Below are 18025 nucleotides of genomic sequence, written 5' to 3'. Positions count from 1 at the left end.
AGACTTTTATTTATTTATTTATTTATTTATATTTTATTTTTTTTAATTTTTTTTTAGAGCATGCACAAGCAGGAAGAGGGGGCCTGGGGGGTTGGAGAGAATTTTTAGCAGGCTTCGCACTTAGTGTGGAGGCTGACAGGGGTCTTGATCCCATGACCCTGGGATCATGACCTGAGAGTTTGAGGCTCAACTGACTGAGCCACCCAGGTTCCCCTCCTGTTCAAACTTTTAGTCTATCAGTCAGTGCCACCCACTTTCATTTCCATCAAATCTTGGTCATAGAATCTCTTGACTCAGTCTATCATTTACTTCATTATATTTTATTATCTCATAATGCATGGACTAATCCATAGTTTTCACCATCTAGGAAGGAAAAGATTAACTCTGGGCTAGTGGTAATGCAAACTGGTGTAGCTGCTCTGGAAAACAGTGCATAGGTTCTTCAAAACAGTTGAAAATAGAACTACCCTACGACCCCTCAATAGCACTACTGGGAATTTATGCAAAGGATACAGGAGTGCTGATTCATTAGGGGCACATGTACTCCAATGTCTATAGGAGTGCTTTCAACAATAGCCAAATTGTGGAAAGAGCCTAAATGCCCATCAACTGATGAATGGATAAAGAGATGTGGTTTATATATACACTGGAATACTACCTGGCAAGGAGAAAGAGTGAAATCATGCTATCTGTTGCAATGTGGATGGAACTGGAAGGTATTATGCTTCGTGAAATAAGTCACAGAAAAACAGATATCATATGTTTTCGCTCATATGTGGAACTTGAGAAACTTAACAGAAGACCATGGGGGAAGGGAAAGGGAAAAATAGTTACAGAGAAGGAGAGGGGCAAACCACAGGAGACTCTTGAATGCAGAGAACAAATAGAGGGTTGTTGGGGGCGGGGGTGGTGGGTGAGAAGGGAAAGTGGGTGGTGGGCATTGAGGAAGGCACTTGTTGGGATGAGCCCTGGGTGTTGTCTATAAGTGATGAACCACAGGAATCTACCCCTAAAACCAAGAGCACACTGTACACGCTGTATGTTAGCAAATTTGACAATAAATTCTATTTAAAAAAAGAAATGAAAGTGAGGGGATGGAGAAAAATTTATCATGTTAAAAGAAAAAGTAGCGATAATTTTGTCAGACAGAAGAGTCCTTAAAACAAAGACTGTGGGGCACCTGGGTGCCTCAGTCATTTGAGCGACCGACTAGGTCTTGGCTCAGGTCATGGTCTTATGGCTGGTGGGTTTGAGCCCCATGTTGGGCTCCAGGCTGACAGCATGGAGCCTGCTTGAAATTTTCTCTCCCCCTTTCTATGTCCCTCCCCAACCCTGTCTCTCTCAAAATAAGTAAACTTAACAAAAAACAAAGACTGTAGCAAGAGCCAAAGAATGCTACTATATCATAATAAAGGGTACAATCCAATAAGAAGATCTAACAATTGGTAAATATTTATGCACCCACCATGAGAGCACTCAAGTACATAAAACAATAACAAACATAAAGGAACTAATTGATAATAATACAGTAATACGGTACTTTAACACCCCATTTACACCAATAGATCTTAACAAAAAATCACGAAAAAATACATCTTAACAGAAAATCACCAAAGAAACAGTGGCTTTGAATGACAGAGTGGACTAGTTCGGACTTAAGAGATTTTTTTCAGAACGTTCCATCCTAAAACAGAATACACATTGTTTTCAAGTGTACATGGAATATTCCCAAGAATGGATCACAAACACAAAACAGGCCTTAATTATTATAAAAAATACATGCAGGTTAAATAACATGAGACTACACTGAATGGGTTAACCAGGAAATACAAGAAGAAATTTTAAAAAATATGTGTATGCAAATGGAAATGAAAAAACAATGGTCTAAAACCTTTGAGATGCTGCAAAAGTGGTTCTAAGAGGGAAGTACATAGCAATATAAGCCTACTTCAAGAAGCAAGACCCAAACAACCTAACCTTACACCTAAAGGAGCTAGAAAAAGAACAACAAATGAAGCCTGAAGCCAGCAGAAGAAAGGAAGTAATAATGATCAGAGCAGAGGGCCCTTGGGTGGCTTAACCGGTTAAGTGTCTGACTCTCGATTTTTGGCTCAGGTCATGATCTCACAGTTGTGAGATTGAGCCCCTCGTTAGGCTCTGTGCTGGCAGCATGGAACCTGGCTGGGATTCTCTTTCTCTCTCTCTCTCTCTCCCTCTCTCTCTCTCTCTCACTCACTCTCTGCCCCTCCCCCACTCAATTAAAATTAAAAAAGATTAAAGCAGAAATAAATGATAGTCAAACAAAAAACAGATAAAACTGGAACAGATCAGTGAAACCTGGAGCTGGTTCTTTGTAAGATTTAGTAAAACTGGTAAGGCTTTAGCCAGAGTTATCAACAAGAAAATAGAAAAGACTAAAATAAAACCACAAATGTGAGAGTAGAAATAAGAACCAACACCACAGAAATACAAACATTTATGAGAGAATATTGTGAAAAACTGTATGCAAACAAATTGGACAACTTAGAAGAAATGAATTAATTCCTTATAAACATATAACTTACCAAAGTGAAACAAGAAGAAATAGAAAATTTGAAAAAAATCAATAACCAGCAAAGAAACTGAATCAGGAATCAAAAAACTCTCAACATGGGGCGCCTGGGTGGCGCAGTCGGTTGGGCGTCCGACTTCAGCCAGGTCACGATCTCACGGTCCGTGAGTTCGAGCCCCGCGTCAGGCTCTGGGCTGATGGCTCGGAGCCTGGAGCCTGTTTCCGATTCTGTGTCTCCCTCTCTCTCTGCCCCTCCCCCATTCATGCTCTGTCTCTCTCTGTCCCAAAAATAAATAAAAAACGTTGAAAAAAAAAAAAATTAAAAAAAAAAAAAAAACTCTCAACAAACACAAGTCTAGGACCAGATGGCTTCAGATGTAAATTCTAACATGTAAAGAAGAGCTAATACAAAAAAAAAAAAAAAAAAATTAATACCTGTCTTTTTTTTTTTTTTTAATTTTTTTTTTTAACATTTATTTATTTTTGAGACAGAGAGAGACAGAGCATGAACAGGGGAGGGTCAGAGAGAGAGGGAGACACAGAATCTGAAACAGGCTCCAGGCTCTGAGCCGTTAGCACAGAGCCCGACACGGGACTCGAACCCACGGACAGTGAGATCGTGACCTGAGCTGAAGTCAGACGCTTAACCGATTGAGCCACCCAGGTGCCCCAATACCTGTGCTTTTCAAATTGTTCCAGAAAAACATAAAAGGAAGGGAAACTTCCAAATTCATTCTATGATGCCAGCATTACTCTGATACCAAAACCAGATAAAGACACCACCAAGAGAATTACAGGCCAGCATGTCTGATGAACATGCAAAAATCTTCAACAAAATAAGCAAACTGAATCCAACAATACATTAAAAAATCATTCACCAGGGGCAGCTGGGTGGCTTAGTCAGTTAAGCATCCAACTTCAGCTCAGGTTACGATCTCATGGTTTGTCGGTTCAAGCCCAGTGTCAGGCTCTGTTGACAGCTCAGACCCTGGAACCTATTTCAGATTCTGTGTTTCCCTCTCTCTCTGTCCCTCCCCCACTTGCGCTCTTTCTCAAAATAAACATTAAAAAAAAATAATTCACTGTAACAAATGGGATTTATCCCTGGTTTGCAGGGGTGGTTCAATATTTGCAAATCAATGAATGTGATACCTCATATTTTTAAAAAAGCATAAAATCATATTGCAATAGATGCAGAAAAACAATTTGACAAACTATAACATCCATTCGTGATACAAACCTCAACAAAATAGGCTTGGAGGAACTATACCTCAACATAATAAAGGCCATATATGAAAAATGAACAGCTAATATCCTAACTGGGGAAAAACTTCTTAGATCTTGCTTCTAGTTATCTGCTTCTTCTCATTAGCACTGTTGGTTGTTAATAAATTAATCTCAACATTTATTACATCCTACTTTAATGGAGACCAATTTCTCCTATGTGTCTTATCTCTTTTTTTTCATCCACTTTTCAATGTATCATTTTTGTTTTTTCTTAACAAACTCCCCAAAGTTTAGATTTCTTTTGTTCACAAATCTGTTAGGAAAAGTGTGGCCAGGACAGCTAGTCTCTGCCCCGCTCACCTTCAGGTGGGGCAACTGAAAGGTTTGGGGCTGGATCCATTTGAAGATTTGTTCACTAACGTCTGGTTGTTGATGCTGGCTGTTGCCTGGGACTTCAGTTCAGGAGGCAGCAGAAACACTTAAACTGACACACCTAGACCCTCTTTGTGGCCTAGACTTCCTCACTAGATGGGGAGCTAGATTCCAAGTAAGCAACCTGAGATACAGAGCAAGGCAGAAGCTGTATCGCCTTTTGTCACCTAGGTTTGGAATACACACAGCATCATATTCACATATTCTGTTCATTAGGAGCAAATCACTAAGGTTGTTCCATGGTCTTTTTTTTTGTTTTTTTTTATGGAATTAATATTTAAAACCTATGGACACATTTAAAAAGCAGTATAATTTACCCACTGGCCACAAATGTTTGTATTCCTCCCACCTGAAAAATACACTCACTACCCCCCACCCCCCTAGTACCTCCTGCAAGTCTCAGTTATCATGGCATCAGGTTCAGGGCTTGAGTTCAAGATGTTACCATCTTGGGGCACCTGGGTGGCTCAGTCGGTTAAGCGTCCGACTTCGGCTCAGGTCATGATCTCACGGTCCGTGAGTTTGAGCCCCGCGTTGGGCTCTGTGCTGACAGCTCAGAGCCTGGAGCCCATTTCAGATTCTGTGTCTCCCTCTCTCTCTGCCCCTCCCCTGTTCATACTCTGTCTCTGTCTCAAAAATAAATAAACGTTAAAAAAAAATTTTTAAAAAGAAAAAAAGATGTTACCATCTTAATCAGGTGCAGTGGGGATAAGGTGCCTGGGTTATGGTATCTAAAGTATAGCCCCTTGAGTGCAAGTGCTCTCAATATGAGGACTTGAGAACTAAAGAGGCAGTTATTTACCACTCACAAATGCAACATTCTAGTCAACTGCTGAAGACTCTCCCGTTCAGAAAAAGATGGGAAGCATCCTAGTCCATAAGAGTTTTGAAATATAGCCTGATGCATGCTGTCAGTTCTTAAGTTAGGACTTAGTCCTAACCACGGGGATACTTTCTCCATGTGTCTTCCCTTTCTTTACTCTTTGAGCTCTTGGTTCCTTCCTTTTCATAAGGAATGACCTGTATTTGCAGCTGTTTTTTCATCCTGCTTCCTCCCTGTGGGACTTCTAAGACCCAAAGGCCTCTTTTCATTTTGCACGATTTGGTTTCTTTTAGTCCAAGCTAGCAAATAGTATGTTTGCTACTGTAATTCTCTTACCTTTTTTGGTTTTCTGTAAATATTACTGGATTTCATGCCGTGTTTTAACAAAGCCAACCTCGCAAGTCCTTTTGAGATAAGCTTTTCCCTTCAGGTTTCCTGTGAAGCTCTTATATGACAATGCCTTTAAAATTCGTCTACTCTTGGGGCTCCTGGCTGGCTCGGTTGGTAGAGCATGTGACACTTGATCTCTGGGACCTGAGTTTAAGCCCCATGTCGGGTGTGGAACCTATTTAAAAAAAAAAAAAATCTTATACTCTTAAGATCCTTAAAGAAATTTGAGGCACACCTTAAAATCTTTCTGTTTTCCTGGTAGCACCCTGGATTTTCTCTTAACCCAAAAGCCATTTCTTCATTTTGGCAGTATTTGACAGTTCAACATGTAGAGAGGCTGTAAATGAGAAACAGATAAGTCCTGTTGAACCCAGTAAGTCCTGGTTCCTTTCTTTTTTTTTTTTTTTTAATTTTTTTTAACATACATTTATTTTTGAGACAGAGACAGAGCATGAACGGGGGAGGGTCAGAGAGAGGGAGACACGGAATCTGAAACAGGCTCCAGGCTCCGAGCCGTCAGCACAGAGCCCAACGCGGGGCTTGAACTCACTGACCGTGAGATCATGACCTGAGCCCGAAGTCGGCCACCCAACCGACTGAGCCACCCAGGCGCCCCATCCTGGTTCCTTGCAATTGCATAGCCTTTCTTTAGTTTTTCTTTCCTATCCATTTTACTTTCAGATATTTTGTAGCATGACTTCCTTTTCCTCCAGTGTCATTTTCTTCACTTGATTAGAAACCCTTGCTGTCAGCCTCTTCACAAGCCATCAGGTTTCCACTAAGAGTCTCGTGGAGGCCCTTTTTGGGTCTCATTCTTACGCTTTTCTACATCTTTTCAGGTTCTACCTACCTCCTGGTTCAAAGGAAGTTTAGTTTTAGGTTTTTTTAAATAGCAGCACACCATTTTTAGTATCAGTATCTGTGGTAGTAATTTACTGCTTCATAATAAGCCACCTCAAAGCCTAGTAGTTCAAAACAGCATTTATCTTGTTCACCAATCTTTAGTTTAGGCAAAGCAGAGTAGGGCAACTCATTTCTTCTTCATTTGGCATCAGCTGGGATAACTGGAAGCTGGAGACTAGAATCATCTACAGGCTTGTTCATGCATGTGTTTGGCTGTTGAGGCTGGCCTTTGCCTAGGACGTTGACTAGTCTCAGCTGGATTATCTACATGAAGACTCAGTAGGTAGCCTGGGATTCCTCACAACGTGGTGGCTGGGTTCTAAGGGTGAGCTTCCCTAGAGAAAGAAAGTCAGATGGAAGCTATATCACATTTTCTAACCTGGCCTTAAAAATCACAGCAGTTCTGCATATTCTGTTCACTAGAAACCAGTTACTGAAGCCAGCATATATTTAAGGGGAGGGATTTTCACAGGAGAAGTATCAACGAATTTATAAAACCACTACATCCACTCACTTTGTCTTACCAATCATATATAATGGAAGGAAGTCCTTCCCAACTCAGCATCACTGAAACTCCAGCCAGTTTTGTTGTTGTTGTTATTTAGTATGATCTCTATTTTGTAGAAAGTAACAAAGGATTACAAGATAACAGTATTGAATTAAAATTTTTTTTGCCTCAAAATATATGTGGATCATCCAATTAAATTTTTATACTGGGAGATATAATTTCTTAACCTGGAGAATCATTTCTCCTGGGAATGCAGTTCAAATTAGCATAAAACATTTGCAGTTCAGAAAAAGGCTGTGGCATTAGAATCATTACTTATAGATTCATGAATTAGAGTCTTATTTTCAGAGTCTTGGTATTTTTTGACTCGGGCATACATAAGTCAATATGATATTGCTAAAACTTCTTTAAAAATTATGGAGTGTTAAGATGGGGGGAAGGGCTAAGAGACTTTCTACTAAGAGGGGACTTATTTTATGAAAGATATGAAAGAATCATAGAAAAAGTATAGAATCAAGTGCAAATGTTGTATAGTAAACACAATGATAGCAAAGATCTATTTCAGTAACACCTGATGGCTTTAACTTTGCTCTTGATTTTCTGAGTTGTTAAGGTTCCACATTCTAAGACAGGGAACATTTTATTGCAAATGAATTTATTTAAAAATTTGCCTGGCTGGCTCAGTTACTCTTGATCTTGAGGTTGTGAGTTCAAGCCTCACACTGGGTGTAGAGATTACTTAAAATTTGAAAAAAAATTTTTGATAGTAGTTTCGAGTTAGACCCATTTCACTCCACTTCCAAACTATATTATTTTATTCATGCAGGCTGATGACCTTACAACAAAACTGGAAACTACATCTTCAAAATGTCTTCACCTGGATGCAAAAAATCAAGTTCTTCAACAGGAGTTATTGTCAATGAAAGCTTTAGGAAAAAAATGTGAAAAACTAGAGAGCAATAGCAAGAAGTTACAACAAGAAGTCGTAAAATTGAAAAGTTTTATGGAAATGAATATGGTAGAACGCAGTCAAGTGGAACAGTATAAACGGGAGATTGAAGAAAGAGCACGACTGGAGATAGTAGAAAAATTAAAGGAAGTCAATCTGTTTTTACAGGTTAATTTATTGATCTGTAATGTGCTTTAACTCATTGCACTGCAAATTACATTTTGGATAGATGTAGTATATAGGTTTCCTCTACTTGTTTTATGGTAATTTGTAGATTTCTAGAGGCATTTGTTCCTCCCTTTAAAGATTTCAGTTTTCATCATTATTCTCACTAAATTTAGAGGATAAGAAAAAATCATGACTTAAACAACTATTCTCACTATTAAGAGGAAAGAAAAAATTATGATTTAAAAATTGTACTGTACTTGGATTATTCTTAAGTTTATTGTTGACTTTTAAAACTTTGTCATTGATTCTATTATTTGAATTATCAGATTGCATGAATACTAATACAAGAATGATTGAACTTTAATTTTATAAATCATAATTTAATTCAGTTGACATTGATAAATATTTTACACTTGAGCTTTTTTTCATTTAAAATTGCTCTCTGAATCATTGACTCAGAACTAAAGGAAACAGGTATAATTATTCAGATTATAGCTATTTTAAAACTATCCTGTTAATTTGCTTTAGGCACAAGCAGCAGCTCAAGAAAACTTAGACCAGTTAAGAGAAAATGCTCATGCTTCAATGAGAAGTCAAATGGAACTTAGAATTAAAGATCTGGAATCTCAGGTCTCTACAATGAAGACTTCTCAAGAAGATTCTACTAAAACAGAGTTGGAAACATACAGGCAACTCTACCTAGAAGAATTAAAAGCTAGAAAGTCCTTGAGAAATAAGCTGAACAGGTAAGTCAAAACAGAATCATAGACAAGAAATTTAGCTTATTAATTTGCCTCTAAAGCATAATTTCTGTGGAGCCAAGATCATGAGATGAGTAGGAAGTGAAAGCGAACTAGATCGTGTAATTTTGGAAAATGATGTTTCTAAGTGAACTTACTTTTGAAATGTTAGTCCAGGACAGTTTGCATCCCTCCTCTTTTTTTTGGTTTTACCGGACCTCTCCCCCCACCCCCCCACCCCTTATGTTTTCCATTGATCGGATCTGCTAGTCTTTAAGTGAATTGTTTAAAGCTTTCCCATTTAGAAGCATATTATTATAAAATTGCTTGTCAGAATTACCCTAAATAGAAATGTCAATGAGTTTCTTTTTGGAAGATGACATCTTTAACCTAAAAGGTCAAGTACTACTACTACTCATCCTGGCAGCTTGGTACATTTATTCTCTTGATTGTGATCTTTGGTATTATTACTAGAGTGGGCCTTGAGACAAACTATCCTCTATGCTTTTTCTACTTTACATAAAGGCATACAGGTGAAATACAGAAAGACTCACACAGGGCTGAAGGGGAGTAGAATTCCCAAAGTGGCTAAAAAGAGCACCATGGTGGGAGGGAGGTGTGTGGAAGACTGAAGACAGAAAGGGCAGATTCTGCCTCCAGTGCCTTGGTAACTGTTATAAGCTAATTGCCTCTGTAGCTGTTTTAGTTCTTTCTGATCACACCTCTGCCATCTACTATCTCCCCTAAAGATTGTTGGTCTCAGTGATTCCTCGGTGTCAAGTGCTCAGTTTCTTTGAGATAATAAGTGAAATGTACAAGAGTGGGGAAAGCAAAAGCTTGAAAATGTCTCTGAGGGATGGTTTATTTTTATATCTGTAAACAGGTTACTAAATATAAGTATGTATATATACTGGCATCCTGAAGGATCTTGTCAGTACAGCCATTCCAGAAGACAGCAAGTATTATTCATTAAGCCATGTACATCACTGGGAGCCACTTCTCTCCCTTCCCTCATTTGAATTGTTAGGGATCCCCCTGGAAACATAAGTATTTCTTTAGAACAATTTTAAAAGTATAGTTTTAGATAGTGGGTGTGCTCTGTCACATGTTCAGTGTTAAAACACTGTTCAGTGGCAAATGCTATTTACTATTATGGAAACTTACAAAGATGTAAGTCATTTAGGAATGATTAAGGGAAAGAGAAAATGTATTTGTGTTTTTTAATCTTCACAGGACTAATGAGAGACTGTCAGAAATCAATACAAAACTTCTGGTAGAGAGACAGCACCAAACTTTACTCAGCACTCTTACTATGAGGTCAGGCCTGGAACCACCTTATTGTGGACATTTTGAAAATAATTTAGTGCTCAATAGAAATCTTACTCCAAGAGGAAACTTAGTGATTCCTACCTCAAACCCACGGCCGTCATATGACTATAGGGAGACTTCCTTGTGGAAGGTTAGTTATATTATCTGTTTTACTTTGGGTTTCAGATATCTGATATAATTGTTGCTTTTAATTTGGTGAAATTCTGAGTTGTTTAAGTAACTAATACATACGAAGTAAAAATCATAATTATATGTGCTAAGAAAGAACTGAGGTTAATTTTATAATTTTTTGTTTTTTAGTCCCCGGATCTCTCATTTTCAAAGGATACTTATTTTTATTTTATTTTATTGAGAGAGTGAGTGCATGCAGGGGAGGGGCAAAAGGAGAGGGAGAAAGAGAATCCCAAGCAGGTTTCATGCTCAGCACAGAGCCCAATGTGGGGCTCAGTCTCAAAAACCATGAGATCATGACCTGAGTCAAAATCAAGATTTGGGCGCTTAAAACAACTGAGCCACCCAGGTGTGCCACGAGAGACACCTAGTATTAACTGTATTCAATAAATATAACTAAACTGACCCATTTTAAATTTCTTGAAAAGCTTTCATTTAAATTTGATTTTAGAAAGTAAATGTTATTGCCTGCTAACCACAGGTACACTTAGATGTTTGGACTTACTTTCAGTTGGCAGAGGTTCATAAACATTTGAAAGTTTTACTATAATCCAGTTTTTGCACCCCTGTACATAAGTGAATGATCGGTCTCCAAACACTTAACGACATAATGAATGTTTACTATTTAAAAGAATCCATGGGGGTGCCTTGGTGGCCCAGTCAGTTCAGCGTCCAACTCTTGATCTCAGGGTCATGAGTTCAAGTCCTGCATTGGGCTCTACGCTGGGCATGGAGGCTACTTAAAAAAAAAAAAAAAAAAAAGAATCCATGATAAGTCCTTTTTATGAATTAAATCAACTTGCAACACTAAAAAGGTTAATTTCTCTTTTAACTTACAATTTTGGTGTTTTCTTACACGATAATACATCCTTAATTGCTTTCTTATGACACTCTTTTTTCTTTTTCCTTTTTTTTTTTTTTGACTTATAGCACCTTGTTTCAATTTTTATAAAATGTCTTGCTGAGCAATTGTAAAGCATTTCCTAAATAGCTAAATCAAGCAAATATTTGAATCAAGCCATTATTTGAATACTAACAGTTAATGAGAAAATCCTTTTAATTAAAAATTCTTTAAAATTTTTCTTTGAATTAAAATTTGCTGATATATAGTTTTTCCGTGTATAATTTTCTCACCCTCTTATTTTTTTGATAAGTGGAAAGGTATAAATAAAATCACACGTGTTCTTACTCATGGACTTCAAAGCTATTTTCACCATTGAAACACAGATTTTACCTAGAAATAAACATAAAGGTCACAGAGGTAAGTATTTAGGAAAAGAGCTTTTGGGGGAAAGATGCAACATTACCTTGGTAGTTCCTTAAGTCATGTCATATAAAAAACGTGGTTTATATTTTACATAGTATTTATTAATGGTGATATAAAATTGTTTGAATAAAGCCTTCCCCCATCGTCTGGTATTGAGTTATTAATTTTATAAGTCTGGTATAGTAATGTCCCATTCATTTTATAAGGCCTGAATATAATGCTATTGTCAAAAAAGTGTTATGGTTCCTCAAAAACTTAAAAATAGATATTCATTAATTCCACTACTGCGTATTTACCCAAAGAAAATGAAAACACTAATTTGAAAAGTTGTGTGCATCCCTATGTTTATTGAAACATTGTTTACAATAACCAAAATATGGAAGCAACCTAAGTGTCCATCGATAGATGAATGGATAAAGAAGATGTGTAATATGTATACAATGAAATATCAGAAAGAATGAGATCTTGCCATTTGTGACAACATTGATAGACCTAGAGGGTATTATGCTAGGTGAAATAAATCGGAGAAAGACAAATAAATACCATCTGATTTCACTTACATGTGGAATATAAAAAAACAAGTCAACAAACAGAATCATAAATACAGAGGACACACTGGTGGTTGCTAGAGGGGAGGTGGGTAGAGAGGTATGGACAAAATAGGTGAAGAGGAGTAAGAGGTACAAATTCCAGTTATAAAATAAATAAGTCACAGGAATGAAGAATACAGCATATGGAATATCATCAATAATATTGTATTAATGTTGTATGGTGACAGAGGGTAACTATACGTACAGTAGTGAGCATAGCATAGTGTATACAATTGTCCAATCTGAATTTGTATATTGAAACTAGTGTAACATTGTATGTCAGCTATACTTCAATTAAAAAAAGGTATTAGGGAAAACAGTCTCTGAAAATATTGGGAAACATGTCAGCCAAAAAATTTGTCCTCACACCTAAATTTGTAAAGACATTGGAATCCTTATCACCACAGTGTTGATTATGTTCAGTACACTCTTTTGGAGCCCATTTGGGGCATTCAGGGAGAGGCTACCTTTTATAAGAAAGATCTAAATAAGAACATTCTAGACAGGAACAGTTGTAATATACAGTTGACCCTTGACCAACATGGTTTCAAACTGTGCAGGTCTACTTTACTTACACATGGATTATTTTTGGATAACTGTATAGTACTGTAAGTGTATTTCCTCTTCCTTCTGTTTTTCTCAATGTCATTTATTTGCCCTGGCTTATTCTACTGTACAAAACATGTATGAATCGACTGTTTATGTTACCAGTAAGGCTTCCGGTCAACAGTAGGCTATTAGTAATTAAGTTTTGGGGGGATGAAAAATTATATACAGGTTTTTGACTGTACCCCACCCCTGTGTTATTCAAGGGTCACCTGTAGTTTGAAATATTCGTACACATTTGATAAGTAGATAACCATAACTTTAATAAGTCAAGTGTTTCAAAACTTGGTCCTAAAGTTACAATTGAAAATTGTATATTGTTTTCCTTATCTCTAATTGAGAAAGTTATAAATCAGAAGCTAAGTTTGAAAACTGTTGTAACCCTATATTTTTCCTTTCTTCAAATAGATTTTCTGAAATCTTTGTGTGCATATGAAAAGAAATAAGTGTTTTAGTCATAATACTGATAGCAAAATATTTTAACTCAATTTTTTGCCAGTAGAATTTCCACATGACAGTATGACAGTCCCACTTTCCTCATTTTATATGTATTTAAGAGTCAGTCCTGAAAAATTAATAGCAAAAAGCATTCCTTCAAATTTTGTTTTTCTAAAAGTAAAAAAATGGAAAGCCCATTTTAAGGAACAATTCATTAAGGTAAAAAACTGCTTAAACTTTCATAAATGGCAGTTTTTCTAATAATTTCCAAGTAATAATTCAGTATACAATATGATTCTTGTTTAAACTTTTTTGTACCAGTAAGATCAAACATCACCTTTCAGAGATGATACACATTCAATAGACCAATGTTAATTGTGCTTTTTATCAGATTCACTTAAATAGCATTTTATATATATATAAATATATATAAATATATATATAAATATATATATAAATATATAAAATATACACATATTATATATACATATATATATACACACACATATATATACATATATACGTGTGTGTGTGTGTGTGTGTATATATATATATATATATATATATATATGTATCTGTTCTCAATTATCTAAAACTAAAATAGGAATTTATTTTATTTATGTGATTGTCCTTCTATTTAAGCAATCCCTAACTTTGGTTTAGTCTCTGCAAGTATTATTTCAAGACCACATGTCATAAGCTATATATAATTCCTACAATGTCTTTTGTTTACACATTCTAAATAATATTTGACTTATTTCAGATGCAGTGGGAGTTGGAAAAAAGTATAACCAAAGCACTAGAAGAAGGTATGTTGCCAATATGTATGAATTTAGATATCATTGATTTCTGAAATAAACTCTAAATAGTGAATGGCATCCCTTTCCATTGTTTGGATGATAGATACTACATTCACATTTTTTTGTACATATCTAATAAAAAATGTAAAAGTATGAGCATAATGAAGAACATACTTCTTCCTCATTTAGTCATCATGTTTCATAGCTCTTTTAAAATCTCCCAAAAGTCTAGTGCACCCAGGTGGCTCAGTTGGTTGGCCGACTGATTTCAGCTCAGGTGGGTTCAGGCCCCACAGTGGGCTCTGTGCTGAAACCTCGGAGCCTGGAGCCTGCTTCAGATTCTGTGTCTCCCTCTCTCTGTGTCCCTGCCCGCTTGTGTTTTGTCTCTCTCAAAAATAAATGAACGTTAAAGTTTTTTCAATCTCCTAAGTCTATATGTCTGTTATTATTTCTGGCAATAATCTTCCTTCACTGGTGCCATCCCTATGAAACTGTCAACCTGCACAAGTCTCAGAAAATGTGTGCTTTATCAAATTGTTGTTTCTGCTAGTAATAGAAGACCCAAAAAGCCAAAGTCGTTTTAGTAATGCTTGGTTAAGTAATTATAGGTCCTATAGCTCTCACTTGACAGGTAATGGGTTTAAATCTTCGCTCATTGACTTTGTCATCATTGCTTTTGCCCTTGAGTCAAACTTCAAGTTCCTTAGCATGGAATGAAAACACCCAAATCAGTTTGCTTCTTGCCAGATTATTCAGCCTAGTCTCTTACTATTTGCCCTACTCTGCTGCTTTGCTCTAGCACCTTGTCAAACTAAACTACTCATAATTGCACAAGTGTTCTTCCTCACTTCTAGCTCTTTGTACGTGCTTCTTCCCTCTACCTAGCATACTTTTTCCTTGTCCTTCAGGTGTCAGCTTACATATCACCTTCACCAAAGAGCAGACAATATTGACACAAAACTGGGATATCCCTTCTGTATGTTCCAGTAGTGCTGTTTTATACCTGTCACTTATACCTGTATACTTGGCTCTGTTTGGAAATGCCCGTTTGATTTTTCAGTTTATAGTTGATGATTGTTCAGGGTAGACTGTGTCCTCATCTTGTAATTTCACCTTGTAATGAAAAAACCAGAAACTCTGATATTTATCCACAATAGCAGTTAATTCAGTGTGCAACCCTGAGCAAAATATATTTAATAGTAATCTTGGGTTTCATATTGCAGTTGTATGTAGGTATTTTTCATTTTTCTTAACACTTATTCATGAAGGCCCCAACTTTCCTTTCCTTCCCTTTCCCCTGCCCCTTGCCCTTCCCCTTGCCCTTCCCCTTGCCCTTGCCCTTTCCCTTCCCTTCCCCTCCCTTCCCCTCCCCTCCCCTCTGCTTTCCTTTCTTTCTAACTTGTAGTTAAAAGTATTTTGTATAAGGAATCTAATTCTTTCTTTTCCTTTTCAGCTGCTACTGAATTTGAATCAGGATCCTGTAGAACTCCTTTAGTATCTACTGATGATTCAATTCTAAATCAAGACCTGGTATGGAAAGCGTCACAAGAATATGTACAGATTTTGAACAAAAAGTATATGATTTGAAAAATAAATAGAAAAAATTTACTGGATGCTTACAAAACATTTTCATTGTTTCCCAATTGAACACACTATATGGTAAAATCTTGATTAAAGGAAAATGTTTTTGTATCATATGTGTGTGATGAAAATCTGTATAATATTTTAAACTATGTTTCTTGGCATCTCATTAACTTTTAAGCACATTTTGTACGTGGAAACCAGCACTAGAGGGTTTTACATACTTCAGACCACTCCACTACCAGCTGTTTGAACAGCACCCAAACAACCAAGTTGCCATTAATACTTAAGTAGTGTTAATGGATGGCTTTTGTATTTTCCAATTTTTGTTACTATATGTGGACCTAAAGATTTAGACATTATTTTGATGTATTCCTGCTATGGCTATTGCCAATGTTTGTATGTATTACAATTTTTTATAATGCCATAAAACCTATGTATAATTGTAAACACTGATTCATAGCTCTTTCCACATGGAGAAATAAAATTTGCCTAAGGCTTTTCACCTTTCTCTTTATTTATTTTTGATTTGCTTTTTGGAAACAAAGAGAAAAGAAAAACTAGAGAAAAAAAAAAGAACTCCCCTCCCCCCCCCCCCCACCGCCCCAGAGTCATTATTTGCAAGTAAATTGCTAATGTGATGCCTGATTCCTGTAGTATTTAAATCCTACAAGTCAGTACATTCCACATAACTACCATACAACCTTCACAATCAGAACATTAACTCTAATACACTCAACGCTTGAATAATGGGGTTAAGGGCTCTGACCCCTACGCCCCATAGTCAAAAAGCCATGAACAACTTTTGACCCCCAAAGACTTAACCACTACTACTACCAATAATCTTTTGCATATTATATGTATCATACTATATTGTTACAATAAAGTAAGCTAAAGAAAAAAATACTATGAAGAAAATTAGAAAATATATTTACAGTACTGAATAAAATGTGTGTGTAATCAGTGCACCCATTAAAACTCTTTGGTTCAAGGGTTAAGTATAATTCTATCATTTATTCCTCGTAATTCTTTTTAAGTTTGGTCACTTATCTGTAGTATACGTTATACCAAGGAAGGTCCTGTTCAGAGCCATGTATTGAATTCAGTTGTGTGTCTTAGTCTCTTTCAGTCTAGAACAGTTCCTTTGTCTTTCCTTGACTTTCATGTTTTTAACCTTTTGACGAGTAAATTCCAGTAATGTGGAATGTCTTTCAATGTGGATTTTTCTTAGGTTTCCTTATGATAAAATTCAGATCATACGTTTTTAGCAAGAGTATCACTACAGTCTACTCTTTTCATTGCATCCTATCACATGACCTACAATTTGGATTTGTCCCAATACTGGTGATGTTAATGTTGGCCACCGGAGGTAGGATCTGCCAGGTTTCTCCGCTGGAATGTTAACTTTCCAACTTTACAATTATTTAGTATTTTATGGGGAAGTACTGTGAGACAGGTAGTATCTCCTTTTTCAGACACCCTGTGCCAGGCCACCTCTTCTGCAGATGATGTGCCCCCCCTGCAGGTTCTGAAAACCCACACTGGGCTATTTTTCCCCTGTGCAGATGCTTCCCCACCCTGTTCAGTCTGTGTTACTTCATTATTCTATATCATGCACTTTTCAGGGATGCTCTCACTTGAGCTCCAACACTGTGCAGGGTGACTGTCCCACACGTAATGCCTTCCCCATTCTGTCTAAGCTCCAACACCTCACTCTGGACCCCCACAACTCCATGCCTCTGTTTCTAGGACTGGGAACTAAAATGTTGGGGATGAGAAAGAAGAAAGGAAGGGCTCCACAGGTCTTTTATAATCAACTTGGCAAGCTCTCCAAAGCCAAGTTTCTGATTGGAATTGCATCGAATCTGGCAATAGTGTGTAAGGAAAGACATTTCTTATGCTGATTTTCCCAAACAACTAGTATTTTAATTGCCTAAGCTTATTCCCCACAATATATTATTTCTTACTCGAGTATTTTATCTGCAGATTCCTTTGGATTTGGTTCATGCAGCGACATAGAATCTATAAATAGTGGCATTTTTGTTTCTTTCCAATTCCTAGAGCTTTAATTTTTTTCTTCTTTCCTACTACAAGAATGACGTTGAGTAAATGTGAGGATAGTGAGTGTTTATGTCTTCTTGAAATTGCAACATGTAGAAGTATTTTTCTATAACTATGTAGATAGTGGGGTTTTGAAAAGTGTAGATCTTTTATTAGTCTCTTAGTTTGCTCTTACCGTTTATAACAGATCACCATCAACACAGTGTCTTAAAGCCATACACATTTATCTCACATTTTTATGGGTCAGAAGCTAAGCAATGGCTTAGCTGGGTCCTTTGCTCAGGTTCTCACAAGGCTGTACCCAAGGTGTCCGCTAGACTGCGCTTCCCCATTTGGGTGCTTCAATGGGGAAGAATCTGCTTCCAAGCCCACTGAGTCTGTTTTTAAGAGAATTTCCTTGTGACTGTATGACTGGACTCATTTCCACAGCTCTTTGCTAGTTGGAGGCTTAGGTCCTAGTGGTTGCCCACGGTTCCCAGACGCTTGTCCTA

The 18025-nt window shown here is 36.9% G+C and overlaps 1 protein-coding gene across 10 annotated transcripts in view; it reads left to right on the top strand.

Moving 5' to 3' along the window:
* Positions 1-15978, top strand: part of ANKRD26 (ankyrin repeat domain containing 26) — a 111291-nt gene extending 95313 nt beyond the window's left edge. For all 10 annotated transcript variants that reach the window (XM_058681631.1, XM_058681625.1, XM_058681627.1 and 7 more), the window contains 5 exons: positions 7661-7951; positions 8480-8697; positions 9925-10150; positions 13856-13901; positions 15346-15978. In XM_058681631.1, the coding sequence (XP_058537614.1) occupies positions 7661-7951; positions 8480-8697; positions 9925-10150; positions 13856-13901; positions 15346-15479 (915 nt within the window). In that variant the 3' untranslated portion in view covers positions 15480-15978. The remainder of the gene's footprint in view (positions 1-7660; positions 7952-8479; positions 8698-9924; positions 10151-13855; positions 13902-15345) is intronic.
* Positions 15979-18025: the final 2047 nt, after the last annotated feature.

Source organism: Neofelis nebulosa, chromosome 8 (genome assembly GCF_028018385.1).
Source record: "Neofelis nebulosa isolate mNeoNeb1 chromosome 8, mNeoNeb1.pri, whole genome shotgun sequence".
Taxonomy (NCBI): domain Eukaryota; kingdom Metazoa; phylum Chordata; class Mammalia; order Carnivora; family Felidae; genus Neofelis; species Neofelis nebulosa.
This window is presented reverse-complemented; position numbering and strand designations above follow the sequence as displayed.